General features: G+C 36.9%; 1 protein-coding gene across 1 annotated transcript; it reads right to left on the bottom strand.

Moving 5' to 3' along the window:
* Positions 1-1,650: 1,650 nt before the first annotated feature.
* Positions 1,651-17,296, bottom strand: ppt2b (palmitoyl-protein thioesterase 2b). Its single transcript, XM_084130665.1, has 8 exons — positions 16,932-17,296; positions 14,000-14,153; positions 8,118-8,213; positions 7,817-7,924; positions 4,702-4,785; positions 4,455-4,539; positions 4,272-4,326; positions 1,651-2,916 (listed from the first exon to the last, which is right to left on the bottom strand). Exons 1-8 carry the CDS (start codon positions 17,064-17,066, stop codon positions 2,773-2,775), a joined length of 861 nt encoding a protein of 286 aa, XP_083986791.1. The 5' UTR covers positions 17,067-17,296; the 3' UTR covers positions 1,651-2,772.
* Between the last annotated feature and the right edge of the window lie 1,151 nt (positions 17,297-18,447).

Genomic DNA, 18,447 nt, shown 5'->3' with positions numbered 1-18,447 from the left:
AATCTAGCCTTGATGTCATGAACGCATGAACTAATTGTTCCGCATTTGTCATTGAGAGCATATGACGTAATTTAGATATAATTTTAAGATGGAAAAATGCGGTTTTACAGATACTAGAAACGTGACTTTCAAATGAAAGATTGGTATCAAAGAGCACACCCAGGTTCCTAACCGACGACGAAGACTTGACAGAGGAGCCATCAAGTGTTAGACAGTATTCTAGGTTAGTATGTGAGGAAGTTTTTTGTCCAATAATTAGAATCTCTGTTTTTCAGAATTAAGTAATAGGAAATTACTAGTATTCCAGTTTTTTATTTCAGCTATGCATTCTGTTAATTTTGTGATTGGTAAGTTTCGTCAGGGCGTGAAGACATATAGAGCTGAGTATCATCAGCATAACAGTGAAAAGTAATGCCATGCTTCCTAATGATATCTCTTAAGGGGTAGCATGTACAGAGTGAACAGTAACGGTCCGAGTACTGAGCCTTGTGGTACACCATACTGAACTTGTGATCGATAAGACATCTCTTCATTTACTGCTACAAACTGATAACGGTCAGATAAGTATGATTTAAACCATGCTAATGCAATTCCACTAATGCCAACATAATTTTCGAGTCTATTTAAAATAATGTTGTGGTCAATGGTATCAAATGCAGCACTAAGATCGAGTAACACTAATAGAGAGATACAACTAAGATTGGATGATAAGAGCAAATCATTTGTGACTCTAATGCAGTGGTTCTCAATCCCAGTCCTCGTGACCCACTGCTCTGCACATTTTGTATGTCTCTCTTATCTGACACACTCAGTTCAGTTCATGGAGTCTCTCCTAATGAGCTGATGATCTGGTTCAGGTGTGTTAAATAAGCGAGACATACAAAATGTGCAGAGCAGTGGGTCACGAGGACTGGAATTGAGAACCACTGCTCTAATGAGAGCTGTCTCAGTACTATGGTACGGTCTAATATTTTGAATTTAGGAGGATCTGTAGACAGAAATGCAATATAATATACATAACTATGTTTTCAGTGGTGTATAAAGACCTTACTTAATGAACCGTTATGTTTTTATTACCTTAGAATGAGCCATTTCTATCTACATACACCGCGGGTCCCCTTACATTGAAATGCGCCATTTTGCGCCGACATGTTTCTACAATGGCCCTAAACGGACAAACGCGTTTCGTCACTATGTTGTTCTTCATGCAAAGAAGCTAGCTAAAGTCAGCAAATAAAACAGACACTATGATGAACAAATAACAATAATATTTGCAATAAACATATCGTTTTACTGAATAACGAAGTAAACATAATTTCTTAATTTATCTTTGTAAAGAAACCTCATTGCTTAACTGGCTATTCTGTCTCAGAGGACGACATCTCCTGTCGGCCACCGTAACTTTTGACGGTTACAATTCGTAACCTCACCACTAGATGCCGCTAAAAATCACACACTGCACCTTTAAAATACTTTATATACAGCTATATTTTAAATAATTTCTTTCCAAGCTAAAATTACCATTTTGTAGATTATGCAAGGGTCACATCTCAGAAATCTTTTCACATGAAATTTCATTCAATGTCACAAACGCTCGTAATAGGCATAAAATAAACTGCATAGGCGACTTTCGACAAATGACAACACTGCTGACATCAAAAAATGAAAAGTTTATTCTGAAAGTTAACTTAAACTGTAAAAACAGTAAAGCACACTGGTATGCAGCTTAAGAAAATTTAAAAACTGGAGATGCGTAATGGTACTGAATGTGAAATATTAAACAATAACAGTTTTAGCTGAAAAGTGTACTTCAATGGTCAAGACTTCAGACAATATACTTTTGTTAAACTGTCCATTAACCTCCATTTAGTTACAAACCGTTAAAATAGCCTAAAACATAAAAAAAATACACATAACACTGCTATGATATCAATAAATATGGCAAAATGTTTTGTACAGTACTCATCTGTATAGCACACTTTTAAATGCATTATAATCAAATTGTGCTTAAAAATATCAAACCCTTTTAGAAATTCTAAAACTGTTAAAGTGACTACTATGTGAATAGAACACCTTGTTAAAGCAAGGTTATCTTCAAGCATGAAATAACAGTAAAATATCCTAGCATATGAATTAAATGTTCAGAGACAAATCCCTTTATGGTAAACAAGCAATGTTGGGACTGAGGATTGAAGGATGGGAAATGAGAGGTAATGTTATATACAGCAAATGCAACAGCACTTCCATGAGTTTCCTTCCATATTTCCTTTATGTATATCCCTTTTTTCTCCTTCCCTCATTTTCTCCTTTCTCATTGCACTTACTATGTGCATTTTTAGACAAAGACAGAGCAAAACATGTCCAATAACTTAAATGCAAGGCATTGATGTTACTGCAGCAGCACAGTCCACAAACACATTACATACATATAAAGAGGAATTAAAAAATAAATAATTACACACATTGAAAAATAGAGATTAAGACCAAAACCCTTTAGCAAAATGAGAAATCAGGCACTGATGGTTATTCCTTATATTTAGTGTTTACCTTTCTATGCGTATATTTAAACATATAATCAAAACTGAGATTGTGTCTCTATTGTAGAGACATTCAATGGGCACAGTAACAGAAATGTATGTTCTGATGCAATGCATTAGCATACTGTAACAAAATTTGCAAGACGTATGTACGGTATTCATAATATGTATGAATTAATAATAGAGAATGATCTGTAGTGATCATGTGTAGATCTTTGTGTAAGTGTGTCAGTATCTACGTAAGCCATTTCTCAATGCAGGTTTTATACACGGTTTCATTGGAGTGCCAGAAGACATGTGCAACACCTGCCATTGAACAAAGAGCCAGATCTCCTCGAGCATACAGCGTCTTCAGCCCAAATAAGTCCATTAAAAACACCTGGAAAACATGCCAGAATCATGAGGAAAAGCTGATAAATATGACCTAAGCTACGGGTACAAGAAGCAGTTCTATATTGTGAATACAGGCATGGATAAGTAAGGGATAATCCACAGCTAGATGTGCATTAAACAATTTTAATGCACGATGTTGAGGCAAAGAACTGAGTGCATCCAAAACATTTAATGCATAGCTGGCCATGGGTTGTCCTGCTTATATCATGGCCATTTGCCAGCATTGGCAACTTAAAACTATTATTGATTTTTGCAGCACAATATTTGACTGGAAGGCTAAAAATTATGGTTATTTTCATCAGTTCCTACACGTTAGATCCCAGATTCCTCACATCAATCTACCCTCCATTCCACATAAAACAAAAAACATAATTGTTTTGACTTTGTAACCTTTCAGGTTTTTCTTTTTAATAAATGTATGCAAGTATTCAGACCCTTTGCTATGATGGGTATATTTAGCTCAGGTTCATCCCATTTCTCTGGATCACCTTTTAAATGTTTTTTACACTAGTTTGATGGAAGTCAATCTGGTACTGCCCTGTTATCTCTCACTGGCTCTAATCTGCTTGTCTGTCTGACCTCCCCTCTTGCTGACAATTTGGATTTGGTCGCTGTTTAGGCAGATTTCTGCTCTTGGGTCCTTCCTACCAGAAAACCTGAAAGGAACAGCCTGCAGAGATAAGACACAGAATTGTGTCGAGGCAGATCTGGGCAAGACTACAAAAACAAAAAAACATCTTCTGCACTGAAGTTTCCCAAAGTGGCCTCTATAATTACTACATGGAAGAATGACTCTTCCTAGAGCAGGCCTCCCAGCCCAACTGAGAAATCTGGGATTTATGGCACAGTGGTGAGCCTAAAGACACATGAAAACCTGTTTAGAAATTGAAGGGGGAAAAAAGCACTGATTCAGTGAAATGAAAACAGTTTGACCCCAAATTCCAAGCATCATGTTTTGAAGAAACCACACACTGCTCATCACCTACACAATACTGCTGGTAGTATCATGTTGTGGGGGTGTTTTTCAGGGACTGGTCAGCATAGAAGTTGGACACAGGGCAATACAGAGATCCTTAATGAAAACCTGATCTAAACCTCAAATTGGTTAAAGGTTCATTTTCTAACAGGACAATAATATGACAAAGACCCTTCGTCATTATGAGGTATGTTGTGTAGATTGTGAAGGAAAACATTAAAGCATTTTAGCTTAAGGCATGAGAAACTCTAAATACTTTCTGAATGCACTGTAGTTCCTGAATAGGTTAATGTTTAAAACCATGATCAGAGGACATATCACTCCAGAATTACAAAAAAAGGCTAAGTAATATTTATTATGCTTACTTTCTGGTTTTTCATCTCAACGACCGTCTCATTATCATCATAGAAACCAAACTGACTGAAAAGCAAGAACATGAGACATCATAAAAATCCTTTGAGAAAAAGTAAAAAAATGACCATCATCATGTTTCAAGCTTCCGAAAATCTGAGTTATAAGATGAAAGATTGACAAGTGATTTAAGCAACCTTGACTGCCATGGTGTGATGACCCCATCATCAGGACCACCAATCAGCACCAGCTTCTTAATTCGCAGAAAATTTTGTTTCCAAGCTGTGCAAGGAGAATATTACATCACAAACCAGTTATAAACACTGCAAACAATAAAAGCAATTGAAAAACTTAAACAAGCTCTGGACCACAGAAACCACAATTACCATCCTCTTACTGAAGATGTACTTTTTAAAAACCTGGAACTGAGATCTGATGTCTTACCAGTAGAGTTGGGATTTGGTCTTTCATTGTTCAGTAATGCCAGATAGTCACTGCTGTTGATGTACAAGTCTCTGTGATGAGGGTCTGAAAAAAAAAAACCCATCAGAAACATCACGTATGGTCTTAAAGAGATATTAGACATTTTCAACATAATATCTTTGCTGTAATAATAAATAACCACTCAGTGAATGATCAGGGCATTGCTAGTTACTATGTTGTTCTGAGTGCTTTTAGTGTGAGGCTATTTGGTTGTTCTGGGTGGTTGCTTACTGGCCCAAGTCAAAAGAGCCCACTCATTGTCTCATTGTGTGATATTCTAGATTCTAGATTTGCCTCTGGCCCCTAGTCCACCAAAAAAAACAAAAAAAAAAAAAACCAACAAACCTATCATCAATTACTCATCCTCATGTCATTCTAAGCATGAGGGATTTAAAGTCCCCCTGTATTCAATAATTTTATCCCTTAAAACTCATCTTTGATCACCAAAATGGCATATTTAAGTGTTTTTTCCTTGAAAAAATATTCTTCATGCCTTAAAATAGATTTTACACTATTGCCTCATTTAGTATAAATGGTTCTATGAATATGTAAATTAGCCCCGCCTCGATTCACTTACACCAGCTCACGAGATCCACTCGAGGATCACACATTGACGTAATTGGTTACAAGGTAGTTTGTGAAGTCAGAAACACCAGCGATTTCAAACTGCAATTTTGTGAATGTCTTTGGTTCACTGCAGTTTTAAGGAGAATATACTCAGCAATGGTGTTGATTTATGAATTTGCACATGGACTTAACATGGTCTTAAACCATATTAAAAACACCACATTGGCATATAAACAACATTTAAAACTTGATTTTCACCACAGGGGGACTTTAAGCAATTTGGGATAAAAAAATAATATATATTTTTTTATTTAAATAAGACCAATAGCATCTTAAGGTAAGAAGATATGTATTGCCAGTTTGCATAATTTCAAATTAGTTTCAATCTAGGAAATAAAACAGCCACTTTTTGCAATGCTTGACACACCTTAGTCATAAAAATAATCAACCATCTACATAACTTTTCAGTGCATGTTTTTTTTTTCTTGTAACAGCAAACAACGTTTCAAGTGAACCTTTTAACACAAAAAAGTACAATTGTTGTGCAAAAGTCTCTAGAGCAGGGGTCGACAGCCTATGGCACCATTTAATTTAGATAAAGTACCTTGCACTTGCATACAGATCTACATTTTAAGGTAATCATTCCTCATTGTAAAACAGCTTGTTTTATCAAAGGCGCACTATGTAACTTTTGGTGCTCTAGCGATTAATAAACAAAACTGCATGCGTCTTGCGATAAAACATTGCAGCCGGAGCTTCTTCTCTCCGTTTATGTATATGACGAGTCACACAGGTACTATGGCTAAATCAGAATATTAAAACTTATTATAGGCTACCATAGTGATTTAGGATAAGACAAGAACACGGTTTGGAAGATGGATTCATGGTGTACTCACTCATTATATCAATTTTACATTTTTAAGTTAGGAGCTATAAATAATATTAAAGTGTGTGAATTAAACTGCGGAAATCAATGAAAGCACACAGCTCTGACAAACCATAAATGGGACCGCTGCTTATCAAGATCCACTCAAAACAGGACACAGATCAAGACAGCAGACGTATCACACAAGTTAAATCTTTTTCACTGACAGCTTACAGTTTGTTCTGTTGTATTTGTTGCACTTAGCTTTGAGAATTAAGAAAATAAGTTAATAAGTTAATGCTATACATTTCTGAGGTATTCAATATAGATTCCTATTAAACATTCCACACACATCAAAATAACAGTGATGTGCAAACTTTGTTCACACGTAGTGGGGTTCAATAGGGTCACATTGGAAATCTGGCAAGGTAATAACTAGGAAACTTAAAAATGGCACTCATGACAAAAAGGTTGCCGATCCCTGCTCTTAATTTTTTCTCCTTTTTAGTAATGAAACCATGTTCCTGAAGCTTGGCGTACACCAAATTCCCCTTTTTAATCACTGTTATTTATTGCCCATAATATTGTAATAAAGGATATTAATACTGGTTTATTGAATAACCAGAAAATGTAATATTCTTGTGGGCTAAACAAGCAGACACAAACGGTTGAGAACTGTTTATGAATTAGTTTGTGCATTTTTTTGCATTAGAAAATCAAGACTTCATACTGGCTATCTTAGTTATTCAGTTATAACAGTTATTCAAACTAGAAATATATTATACAGAAAATTACCAAAGTACATTCAGTCAGTGAGCGTGCACTAAAACTCCAGCGCTTTCAGCAGATTTCTTCTTCAAAAATTAATATTTATATATACATTACTTCAAACATATCTGATTGGCCATTGCATTCATATGCTCAACAAAAATGTGTGATTAGTTGTAATGCTCAACAGCACACTGCAAAAAAGACAAGCAAAAATAAATCTTTGATGCAACATGAGCACATCAAATGCAATGGCACAATTGACAATTATTTAAATTTTTATATTTCACTTTAATCTTGACAGTCCTAACCCTAGCCGATTTACTTTTATTGTGCTGTGGCTTTTTTTTTCTTCCTAAACCCCTGTTATTTCTGACCCTGATCTGCACTGATATCATACATGGCCTCGTTACAATCCAATTGATGGATAATATCCATCATAATGACAGAAACAGTAAATAATATTCTTAAAAATATCTTCTTTTGTGTTCCACAGAAGAAAGAAGGTCATACAAGCTGCTCAGAGGGTGAGTAAATGATGAGAGAATTTAAGTTTTTGGGTGAACCATCTCTTTAAATTCGACCTCAACATATGTGATTTGTGTGATCATTCTAGCCATAGTACAAATGGTGTGGGCTAGTTATATTGGAATTTTTACTGTTTTTTCTCAAATCACTATGGAGGAACAATATTAACAGTGATGCAAGCTGTTTTAATAATGTAAAATAAAGGTGAATTGTCATTAATTTATTCCTTAGCTCTTTAATATCATAGATCAATCATTTGACAAGGCAATATGTAGCTTCCTCATTTTCCCCACAATTTTGACTGATGCATGATTTATGTGTCTATCTTTGATCATTCCATTCACTCACCATTCCAGTAGTTACAGATTGAGATTTTCTGGCCCACTGCAGTATAGCATACATGATACAAATTGGATTTGACAAACTGAGGGAAGAGGTACTTCAGATAGTCTGTGTCTAAAAAAAAAGAGCAAATATCACTTATAAAACATGAGCAAAACAGAACAATTTCTCTCAAAAGAAGTAAAATGTTCTAATATTGAATGGTTTCACATGACACTCAATGAGTCAAAGCTTTTCAATTTAATGTTTAATCAGGTCAGCAAGTTTGTAAATGTGCTCCTTAACAGAACTAAAGAAAGTGTGTTACCTCCATACTGTCCCGCCTGCGGAGAAGACAGAGATATGAAAGAGTGCACATTATGGTCTGGAAGAGTGGACAGGATTCCTCGACACACAAGGCCACCTGCAGCAGATTTAGACATGCCCTTGCTTTAATGTTTATATAAGTCAAGGTGACACACAAATGAGAAAGAGTAAAAAAAAAAAAAGTTTTTAGGAAGAAATACACAACAGAACTGATTGCACAGACTCTATAACCTAAAAATGTTTACTTTTACAGATAAACACAAAAGCAAGCCGTAAAACTCTGGGAAATTAGTTTATATATATATAAAAAAAAGGTCCAGGCCATATTAATTCCAAAGAAAATTAATATTTTGCTTAATCCTCTGGTGCACCTAACTTATGGGTCACTCTAGCCCAGCGGTTTTCAATAGGTGAGGCGCGCCTCCCCTGGGGGGCGCCAAAGAGCCACAGGGGAGGTGCAACACGCAAAAAAAATATAACTGTATGCAGCTCTATTGATATCGGTAATTGTGTGTGCGAGTATTAGCTTTAAAATGTGTCGTTTCCTTGTCCCAAGTCAACAGAAGTCAGCATTAAGGGAAAAATTAGGAAATATGATCCTGAGTACTTAAAGTTAGGTTTCACTGGTCAGGGTCTGAGGCTGCACCTCTGCCACAGTGTCTGGTCTGCAAGGAGGTGCTAGCAAATGATAGCATGAGACCATGCAAACTTCGGCGTCACATTGAAACTAAGCACACAAATTTAGTGAACAAGCCAGTTGAGTTTTTTTAGATGAAACGTGATGATTTGCAGTCACAAAAAAGCATAATAAAGTCGTTTGACACTATTAACATGAAGGCGAAAGAAGCATCTTATCGTGTTGCGCTACGTATAGCGAAGGCAGGCAGACCCCATAACATTGGCGAAACATTGCTACTCCCTGCAGCTAGAGATATGTGTTCAGTGATGCTGGGAGAAGCAGCTGCTGCTAAACTTGACGCGATCCTCATCTCTGACAATACCATCCAGCGACGAATATCAGACATGGCTTGTGATGTCAAAGAGCAGGTCCTGGACTGTTTTCGTGAAAGCCCCTTTCACGCCATTCAGCTGGATGAGTCCACTGACGTCGCACACTGTGCTCAATTGATGGTGTACGTTCGGTTTATCAAAGAGCACAGTGTCCAGGAAGATTTTTTGTTTTGCGTTCCTCTACCCGCCCGCACAACAGCTGACGAACTTTTCCAGGCCTTGAATAACTTTTACCAGGCTAATTGCCTTGACTAGGGCCGGTGTTGTGGGATATGCAATGATGGGACAAGAGCAATGACTGAGCAAAGAGCAAAAATGTTCCCAACCCTGTAGGACAGGGTTCACCAATCTCAGCCCTGGAGGGCCGCTGTCCTGCAGAGTTTAGCTTCAACCAGCTCCAACACACCTGTTTGAAAGTTTCTAGTATGCCTAGTGAGACCTTGATTAGCTGGTTCAGGTGTGTTTAATTGGGGTTGGAGCTAAACTCTGCAGGACAGCGGCCCTCCAGGACCGAGATTGGTGAACCCTGCTGTAGGATGTTGCGGTCCAACCGGTCATCACTGCGTATTCGAATGGGCTGCGTGACCAGTTTGGCGAGTATTTCGGAGTGGACGCATTGGGAAATCAGTGGGTGAGAAATCCGTTCTCTTTCCCCGCCACACCCCGTGATGGACTGAGCCTGCAGGAGGAGGAGGCCCTGGTCGAGCTCAGCTCGAATATGGACTTGAAGCAGAGACGGAGAAATGCCGATCATGAGTTTCTGGTTGTCTGTGGAGAGCGAGTTCCCCCAGATCTCCACTAAGGCTACGAAAGTCGTAATCCCCTTCACCTCCACCTACTTGTGTGAGTGTGACCCTGATTAAAAAAAAATACAGATCAAGGCTGCAGATGGAGGACGACTTGCGTTTATTTCTCTCTGAAGTGCAGCCCTCCATCGAACACCTCTGCGCATCAAAAGCGCGGCCTATTTGTTCCCACTGATATGGACAATTAAATTGAAACTCAAAGTTGTGTTGTCTTGAATGCATAAATTGGTTGGGCCATAGGGTTGATGTCGCTCTTGTAGCGCAAATGACGTGAATGGCGCATTTTGTTTGTTGTTTAAATCTGAGGTTTTATGTGGCTGAAATCGTTAAAAAAATGTTCGTAAAAAATAATCTGTTCGATTTGATAACATGCCTTCAATGCAGTTGACTGTTAAATGTTATGTGGTCCGTGAACAAACAGCGTTGTCGTTCATTGATCAGAGAGCTGTCCATTGTGCTGATTTTGTTTGAGACGATGTGCATCTCCTTCAAATGTGCGCTTAAAGCCCAGACACACCGTGCCGATTTCAGCCGTCAGGTGTTGTCGGCGGTAGCTTTGGCACCGATTACACGTTAAGCATGTTTTGTTGACTTGTGGTTAGGCTGACTGATGTTCAGTGATTTTAAAAGTAGCCTCAATTAGACCTGCATGAAGTTGGAAATGATTTGCTGTTTCAAAGAATCGTTTATGAATGCACTTTTAAAAAAGTTGTGGAAATAAAATAATATTTACATTTTATCAGTTGTTATTGAAACTCATCATTGCCTGGAACACACAAAAGATGGCATTTACTGCAGAGGCGTGTGTGGGTTAGGGCAGGCGGACGGGATTTTGGGGAAGGGGGGGCTCGGCTGTCCTTACCTACTCTAAGGGGAGGCTCACATTCACCCAATTTGAAAACCCCTGCTCTAGCTAGTCAAAAATGACCAAATAAGGTGTTTAGTCATTTTTGACTGCCTAGACTAGTGACCCATAAGTTATTGCAACTTTTTTTCAATGATATGAATGTACTATATTTAAGTTCATTCATATTTTTGTAAGTAATATTTCGTATTTTGATGGGATTTATTATATTATTTACTAAATAGTTAAAAAAAAGTTTATCACTGTTAAGTTGCTTTGCAACAATCTGTATTGTATAAAGCACTGTATAAATAAAGGTAACGATGAGTGAGTCATTCATTGACCGATTTGTTCAAACGGCTTATTCAGTTAGGAATGAAGCAAGCAACCGTGCTGATATTTAAAAAAAAAAAAAAAACATTGCTTGTGTGATATCGTAATAAATACATCATATGATATTTATATGAGACAAAAACTCATCGGGACAAAAATGCCTATACATCTTGAATTTTGGGGGCATATAACTGCATACTAGGGCTGCACGATTTGGGGAAAATTTCATATTGTGATTATTGAGGTCAATAATGTGATTGCGATATGCAATTGCGATATAATAAACAAATGGTTTCATGAGTCAACTTGCTTAACTCTCAAGGAAAATGCACACACAGAGTGATAATGCTGAAATGTGTATTTCTCAACTCAGTGTTTTCAAATTAAAATAATATTTTTTACAAAATTAAATAATGACTTGTTTGCATTACTGCAAACTTGTTATTGTCTCAATAGTACAAGAGTATAAAATAAATAGAACTATAAATAAGAACATTTGTATGCTCATGAAAATAAGATATTTTGAACATTCCGTCCAGACAAACAGGGACATTTAAGCAGGATGTGTAGTGATTGTCAAACAAAAAATTCTCAAAAAAAAAAAAAAAAAAACTCACCTAATGCTGTAAACATACAGAGAGCCCTGTTATTGTTAAAGGTTAAAAATAACACCTCAAATTAAATATAATTTGTTTTATACTAGGCTATAATAACAACCTTACAATATTTTAATATTTAAAATATTTATTATACAAGTAAAAATATAATAAATATTTAATATATTGCACATATTTAGCAAAATACTCCTCTCTATATATAATTTGTCTAGCCAACTAACGTGCTATCAAATGGCTTTCCTGAGGTAAATGTAATGTTATGTGACATAGCCTATTGTTCTCCAGCTGTTTTAATGACCTCTTTCCGTGGTTGAAAAACACTGATTGATTGATATTATGTATGAGGAATAAACATTTCGGTAAGTTGTACTGTATCTTTCAACACACCTATAGTTTATTCGTGTTTATTTACTATTAACTAGTAAAGAGTAAGAGATGTTCGGTTCATCATGACCACGATCTGTCACATTTACAAGTGCCAAAACATTATTGTTTGAATTTCGTAATAAAATTTACAGAATCTGAGAGCTGATGATTTGTTTCATATCAAAAGTAACCTGCTCTGTCTAGTCTGTCTGTGTCAGTGTCCTCTTTGCTTCGCGATTTTTCTCTGCGTTAGAAAATCAAGCGTAGCGTCAGTTCTGGCAGCTCACATTAGTCAAGCTCGCATCCGCTGACTCTCAGCTGATCCACGTCTACCTATAGGAATACGACGCCTATCACTGTATACATATATAAGCAGCTTTCGTGTTTCTCAGGAGCTAATTACCCTCCTCCATCCCCAGCTCCTCCTCACGTCAGTCAGGTTTTGGCATCCTGATTCCCAATTCTCGAATCATGTTGTACTTTAAAAATCTTGAATTAATGATATCTGCAATACATTCATTTTGGTTCTGTTCTGTTTACCCTAAGGGAGGGGTTATTGCTGCTCTCCCTGCTCTTATCCATGCTAGGCTGCATGGATGCGCAGGGAGTTCTTGCCCAGAACGGAACCATACCGCCAATCCAAACTGTATGCTAATTGTCAATCGTATTCGACGATAATGGTCCTGACAGAAATGGATGTGTGGCGTGAGAGCATGTGAAGTGTCAATTGCGTGAGTCTCACGCTGAATTAGTGAGATTTGGCAGCCCTGCTCTCTCTGCTCAGTGTCGGTTATCTTATAGCCAAAATATCGCCATATAACAGAGGTAGATTTTTTTTTTCTGGCCACCAGTTCAGTGTCTGTCTGCTCGGCATCCATCTTCACCTGTTCTCCACGCTGCCAGAAAAAGTCACGACGTGACCATACACGCCACACGTGCCACTGCCTAAACTGAAACTGACTGATCTTCTTTTTATTAGCGGTGTAGAAAATGGGCAAACAGCTCTCAGAGAGAATGGGTTGTCATGTCCACACATGCATTTATTTATTTCATAAAATCGCAGAATTTTGGGTCATATAATTGCATAGGCTTGACATCGCAATTGCGATATGATTAATCGTGCAGCACTACTGCATACATCACGCGGCGAAAGCATGAGTGACAAACTCCATGTCAACACAATGTTAAAACAATAATTACGATATCATCACAGACGACATACATGTGCGTAGGGCTGTGCGATATGTATCGTCTATGATGATATCGCAATTATTGTTTGATATAGAAAGAACTTTCAATTGAACTTACATTTACCCATTTTCTACTACTCCTTTCTTTCTTTCTCCAACAGGATTACATAATATGCTGCTGTAAATGCCATGAATTGTCAAACAAGCAAATCCACAAAGTAAAAAAAAGAGAAAAATCATATAATGCTAATTAGTTTTAATTTGGTAAAGTATTTAGATATCTAAGTCAAAGTGTTATCTAAAATTTAAGAACTTTCATAAGTAAAAATAAGACTTAAATTTTAAAATCAAATTTAATACTTTTTAAGGATCTGCAGAAACCCTGAGAAATTGTTAATAAAATAATGTCACAACGCAAATACGCGAAAAAAGCGGCCCAGACATGTTTTTAAGAGATTTGACCATCCAACATACATTAAAAGTTAGAAAATGAAAAGTTATCTTCCAGCCATGCATAAAATCCCAGCACAGCAACAGATGATAGGATGAAAAGGTGTTTTTTTAAATCGCTGCACAGCAAACCATGGCGGACTGTTATGTTGTTGCAACGTGGTGCACATTGTGCCTTACAATGCACCCTAGCCATACCTATATTCACAACATAGCATGGCCTATCTTAATCTAATGCTTAACACACTATTGTTTTGGTTATAGACCTTGTGAGTAGCAGATGAGGTGGATGCCATCAGCTGCATTCTGCATGATGGGATATATGGCTTCTGCAAAGCCCTCCACTTGCTTCCAGAGTGGCTGAAGACTGGCACTGCGGTCAAACAGGTCTAGGACAGTCACATTAGTACCTGGGTGAGACTGTAACCAGATAAAACAAACACACAAATCAATTACATATGAACAGACAACAATCTGACCTCTACAACAACTAACTAACGTTGTCTGCATTGCACGTCACACGCATCACACACATGACCAGCGTCGGCCAATAGTGAGCCTACGTGGTGACATGCAACACAGATGCACTGTGCTATTACAATACGTGAAAAAACTCGAGGCCCAGAGAGAAGGAAATGAATAGTGGAATAAAGTCGTTATTTTGGGGGGTTTTTGCGCACAAAAAGTATTCTCGTCGCTTTATAAACTTAAGATTGAGCCACTGTAGTCACTTGGACTATATTAACGATGTCTTTAATGCATTTTCTGGGCCAGCAAGTTATAACGTCTTTAGAAGCCTATGGAGGAGTGAGACAGCTCTCAGATTTAATCAAAAATATCTTAATTTGTGTTCCGAAGATGAACGAAGGTCTTACGGGGTTGGAACAACATGAGGGTGAGTAATTACTGACAGAAATTTCATTTTTGGGTGAACTAACCCTTTAAAGGTTGTATCAGCGATTTCAGGCCCAAACATAAATGATCACATTCATCTAATCTCGTGCACGGCTGCACGCAAAAACCTCACAACACCCACCCCTGTCGGTGATTGGTTGGAACACTATTTATTTTGGTTTTGAGTGGTTGGTGAAACCAACTGTTTTTGAGTGCAGATCTCAGAGCCTAGGCTGCCTACAGAGACGCGTTTTTTTGACGGCATGCTTATGGGGCGGGCAGCTAGCGGATCGTTAGGAAAGATTAGATGAATGTGATCATTTATGTTTGGGCCTGAAATCGCTGATACAACCTTTAAACATGGCAGAGGGGAGAACGATTGCTGCTGTGACTGGTATTTTGTATATGTATATATGTATATATATATATATATATATATATATATAGCAAAAATAGCCTGCATTTGATCAGAAATTCTAGAATCATAAGAAGGCTGACCATCTAGATAGCGCAGTGAATTTATATGGTTGTCAATAAATGGGATGCTAAATTTCATTTTGGTAATAAGATTTTCCCAATAAATAGGCAAGAAAATACCTGGTATCCTTCATAGTCCTGTAATTTCCGACAACAAAGCACTTCAATGCGATGAGCTCGTAATTACGACTCAGAAATGGGAAGTAGGACATTTTCGATAGCATGTGAAGGCAGCATAACTACAACAATAAAACATCTCTCTATAAATGGCTCATTATTTTATTTCAGTAAATATACCTTTCACATGACAGCAGACAGTTCTATATTTATACAGTAGTCAACATTTGAAGTGGATCAAAGTTATAGGCCTACATGAACTTTAAACAATACCCGTTCTTGTCATAGGACAACTTTGATGAACTTTTTTGATCCACTTCACTTCACTGTGTGTGTATATATATATATATATATATATATATATATATATATATATATATATATATATATATATATATACACACACACAATATATATATATATATATATATATATATATATATATATATATAGTGGAATATATATATATTTGTAAAAAATGGTTTCCTATATAAATATACTTTATTTCTGTGATGCAAAGCTGAATTTTTGGCATCATTACTCCAGTCCAGTGTCACATGATCCTTCAGAAATCATTCTAATATGCTGATTTAATACTCAGTTATTATCAGTGCTGTAAACAGTTGTGCTGCTTAATATTTTTTGGAACCTGTGATACTTTTTTCAGGATTCACTGATGAATAAAAAGTTAAAAAGAACAGCATTTATTCAAAATAGCTTGAACAGAAGATACTTACATGTCTCCTAGAAGACAAATGAAGTGCAATTTACCTTGATCTTCAAATTCAAAAAGTTTACACCCCCCAGTACTTAATGCATCGTGTTTCCTTCTGGAGCATCAGTGAATGTTTGAACCTTTTGTAATAGGCTACTTGCGTATGAGTCCCTCAGTGTGAAAAGATGGATCTCAAAATCATACAGTCATTGCTTTAAAGGGTTAATATATGCAATAGATGCTGGAAAACCTAAGAATTTGAGGGACCTGGAGGATTTTTCTAAAGAACGTTGGGCTGTTTAACTGTTCAGGACAAACAAGGAACTCATGAACATCACAAAAAAAAAGCAAAACAACAACAACAACACAAAAAAAAACAGCTGTGGATCATCCATGTAACAACTCACAGTATTAAGAATCAAGGGTACTATGTAAACTTTTGAACGGGGTCATTTTTATAAATTCAGCTTTTTTTTTTGTCATGTGGACTTTATGTAAACATCCTTAATGTAAAATATCTTATTCAGGACAATATTAAATAAAAAAAATAGCATGCATTTTGTATGATCCCTCTTATTTTGTTAAAATTAACATTTAGCAGATTCTGCAAGAGGTATGTAAACTTTTGAGCACGACTGTATAATTGGCACAATTATTTTGTTGATTCTCTATTTACATTCCTAAATGACAATTCATGGGTCACTTAAAACAAACAAACCACATGTTTTGTTTTTGGCATATCTTAGAGTTACATGTATGGTACGTTTAATATAGCATTTATTCAAAACGATTGTTATACCATTTATATTCTCACTGTACCATGGTACCACCACAACTTTTTGTCCTTATTATTTAAGTTTCTGTAGAGTTATTGTGTGTATATTGACTCTGAGCAAATTTACAGACTTGATACTCTTCAGCAGCTCGTTTCAGTTAAAATAGAGTAATTGTTAAACGTTAGGTAAGTTAACACATAGATCACATTAATGGTTTACCAGGTTGATGAATCGGTGTAGGTTGATAAAGTCAGCAGAGGTGTCGAAGAGCCCGTGAACGATGATCACCGGTTTATACGCGACACACACACACAACACACATACAGCAACCAACGACCACACACACTTCATCATAAAAAATAACAATAAAAAATAAAACACTAAGTTTTATATAGGTAAAATAACGTCTAAAACACTATTATAAAATAAAAACTTTAAAAATCATAAGTAATTCCATAGAAAGCTCTATTTGAGTTACTGCAAACACATTTGCGCCATATGCCTTCGCCTCCGTCTATCATATTTAGGCCTACATGTATCGGTTTGTGTTGCTTCCGGTTAGTGCATCAACACAAGCGTTCACTACGTCACTTCCGGGCTCAGTTGCCTGATGTCTTTCCAGACATGAAGCTGAATTCGAAATTGCATACTTACTATTCTGTTGAGCCAATAATTTTTAAAAGAACCATGGGCAATGGAATATGCAAAAATAACAATTTCAAACATTATTAAGCTACATTAATCACATGACCGATGTGCGTGTTTATTTAGTGAGTGCCATCCAATATCATATACAGTGCAAATTAAAAATTTCTGTAAAATAACTTACAGAATTTTCCATTAAAAAAGTAATGGCAATACTGCAGAAAACGATGCATTCTGGGTAATACCTATTGTCACTTTTGAGAATTAACAGCGCTCAGAGTCGACACTCAGAGGCTGTGTTCCAGCGGCTTTTCAAGGGACCAAGGTTGAATCAACATTGAATTATGGCTGCATCCGTAAACAGCTGACTTGTGACTCGATCGCTGCTTTATAGTCAATGACTCTGCAGGCAGCATTACCTCACAAAACTGAATTTGGACAGACTTCCGAGGCAGCGTAACGGTTTAATGATCTACAGCAAAATAGAGTGAGCTTTGGTGAGAACTAAACAAATACTACAGTAGTAATTTCTCTCTAGAAATGACATCAGAAGTGGAAAATGTTGGTTCAAAACATATATTTACACACAAACTGACCAGAAACTGCAACTTTCAGATGCCATCTTTCTTTTTCTAGCTTAACACTGAATGGAAGGCATCGGATTGTGGGATATCTAAGGCAACGAAGGACATCTATGCTGCCTTCAAAAATCGATCAGATGAAGCAGTAGCGTAGCCAGAAAAGAGACTCTGGGTGTGCATCTGAAAATCTGGGTGTGCCACATTTATTGTCAGATTACTGTACAAAATTATTAACCATAACCATATAACCATGCCCCACATAACCATAAAACTATATAAAATATAACTATACATTACACTCAGGATCGCCAATAACATAGTCATAACATAGTGCCTGTTAGCTGCTTAAAGGGCGAGACGGCGTGGCCTGGCCTTGAAAGCCTCAATTATATCATCCAGGTCCAGTGTCTCTGTGAGTTCTTGTTCAAATGTCAGCAACCAGAGGCTATTTAGTCTTTCTGTGAGCATGGTTGCTCTGTTGCTGGATTTGATTTGGTTCACTGCTGAAA

This window comes from Abramis brama (assembly GCF_963993115.1).
Source record: "Abramis brama genome assembly, chromosome: 12".
Taxonomy (NCBI): domain Eukaryota; kingdom Metazoa; phylum Chordata; class Actinopteri; order Cypriniformes; family Leuciscidae; genus Abramis; species Abramis brama.
This window is presented reverse-complemented; position numbering and strand designations above follow the sequence as displayed.

Bases quoted from the DNA above. Each gene is read 5' to 3' on its own strand.
- ppt2b (XM_084130665.1), bottom strand. From the start codon at position 17,066: ATGATGAAGTGTGTGTGGTCGTTGGTTGCTGTATGTGTGTTGTGTGTG. The intron at 14,154-16,931 runs GTAAACCATTAA...ATCTGGTTACAG, and splicing joins TACACCGATTCATCAACCTG to TCTCACCCAGGTACTAATGT. The intron at 4,540-4,701 runs GTAAGACATCAG...CTCCTTGCACAG, and splicing joins ACCAAATCCCAACTCTACTG to CTTGGAAACAAAATTTTCTG.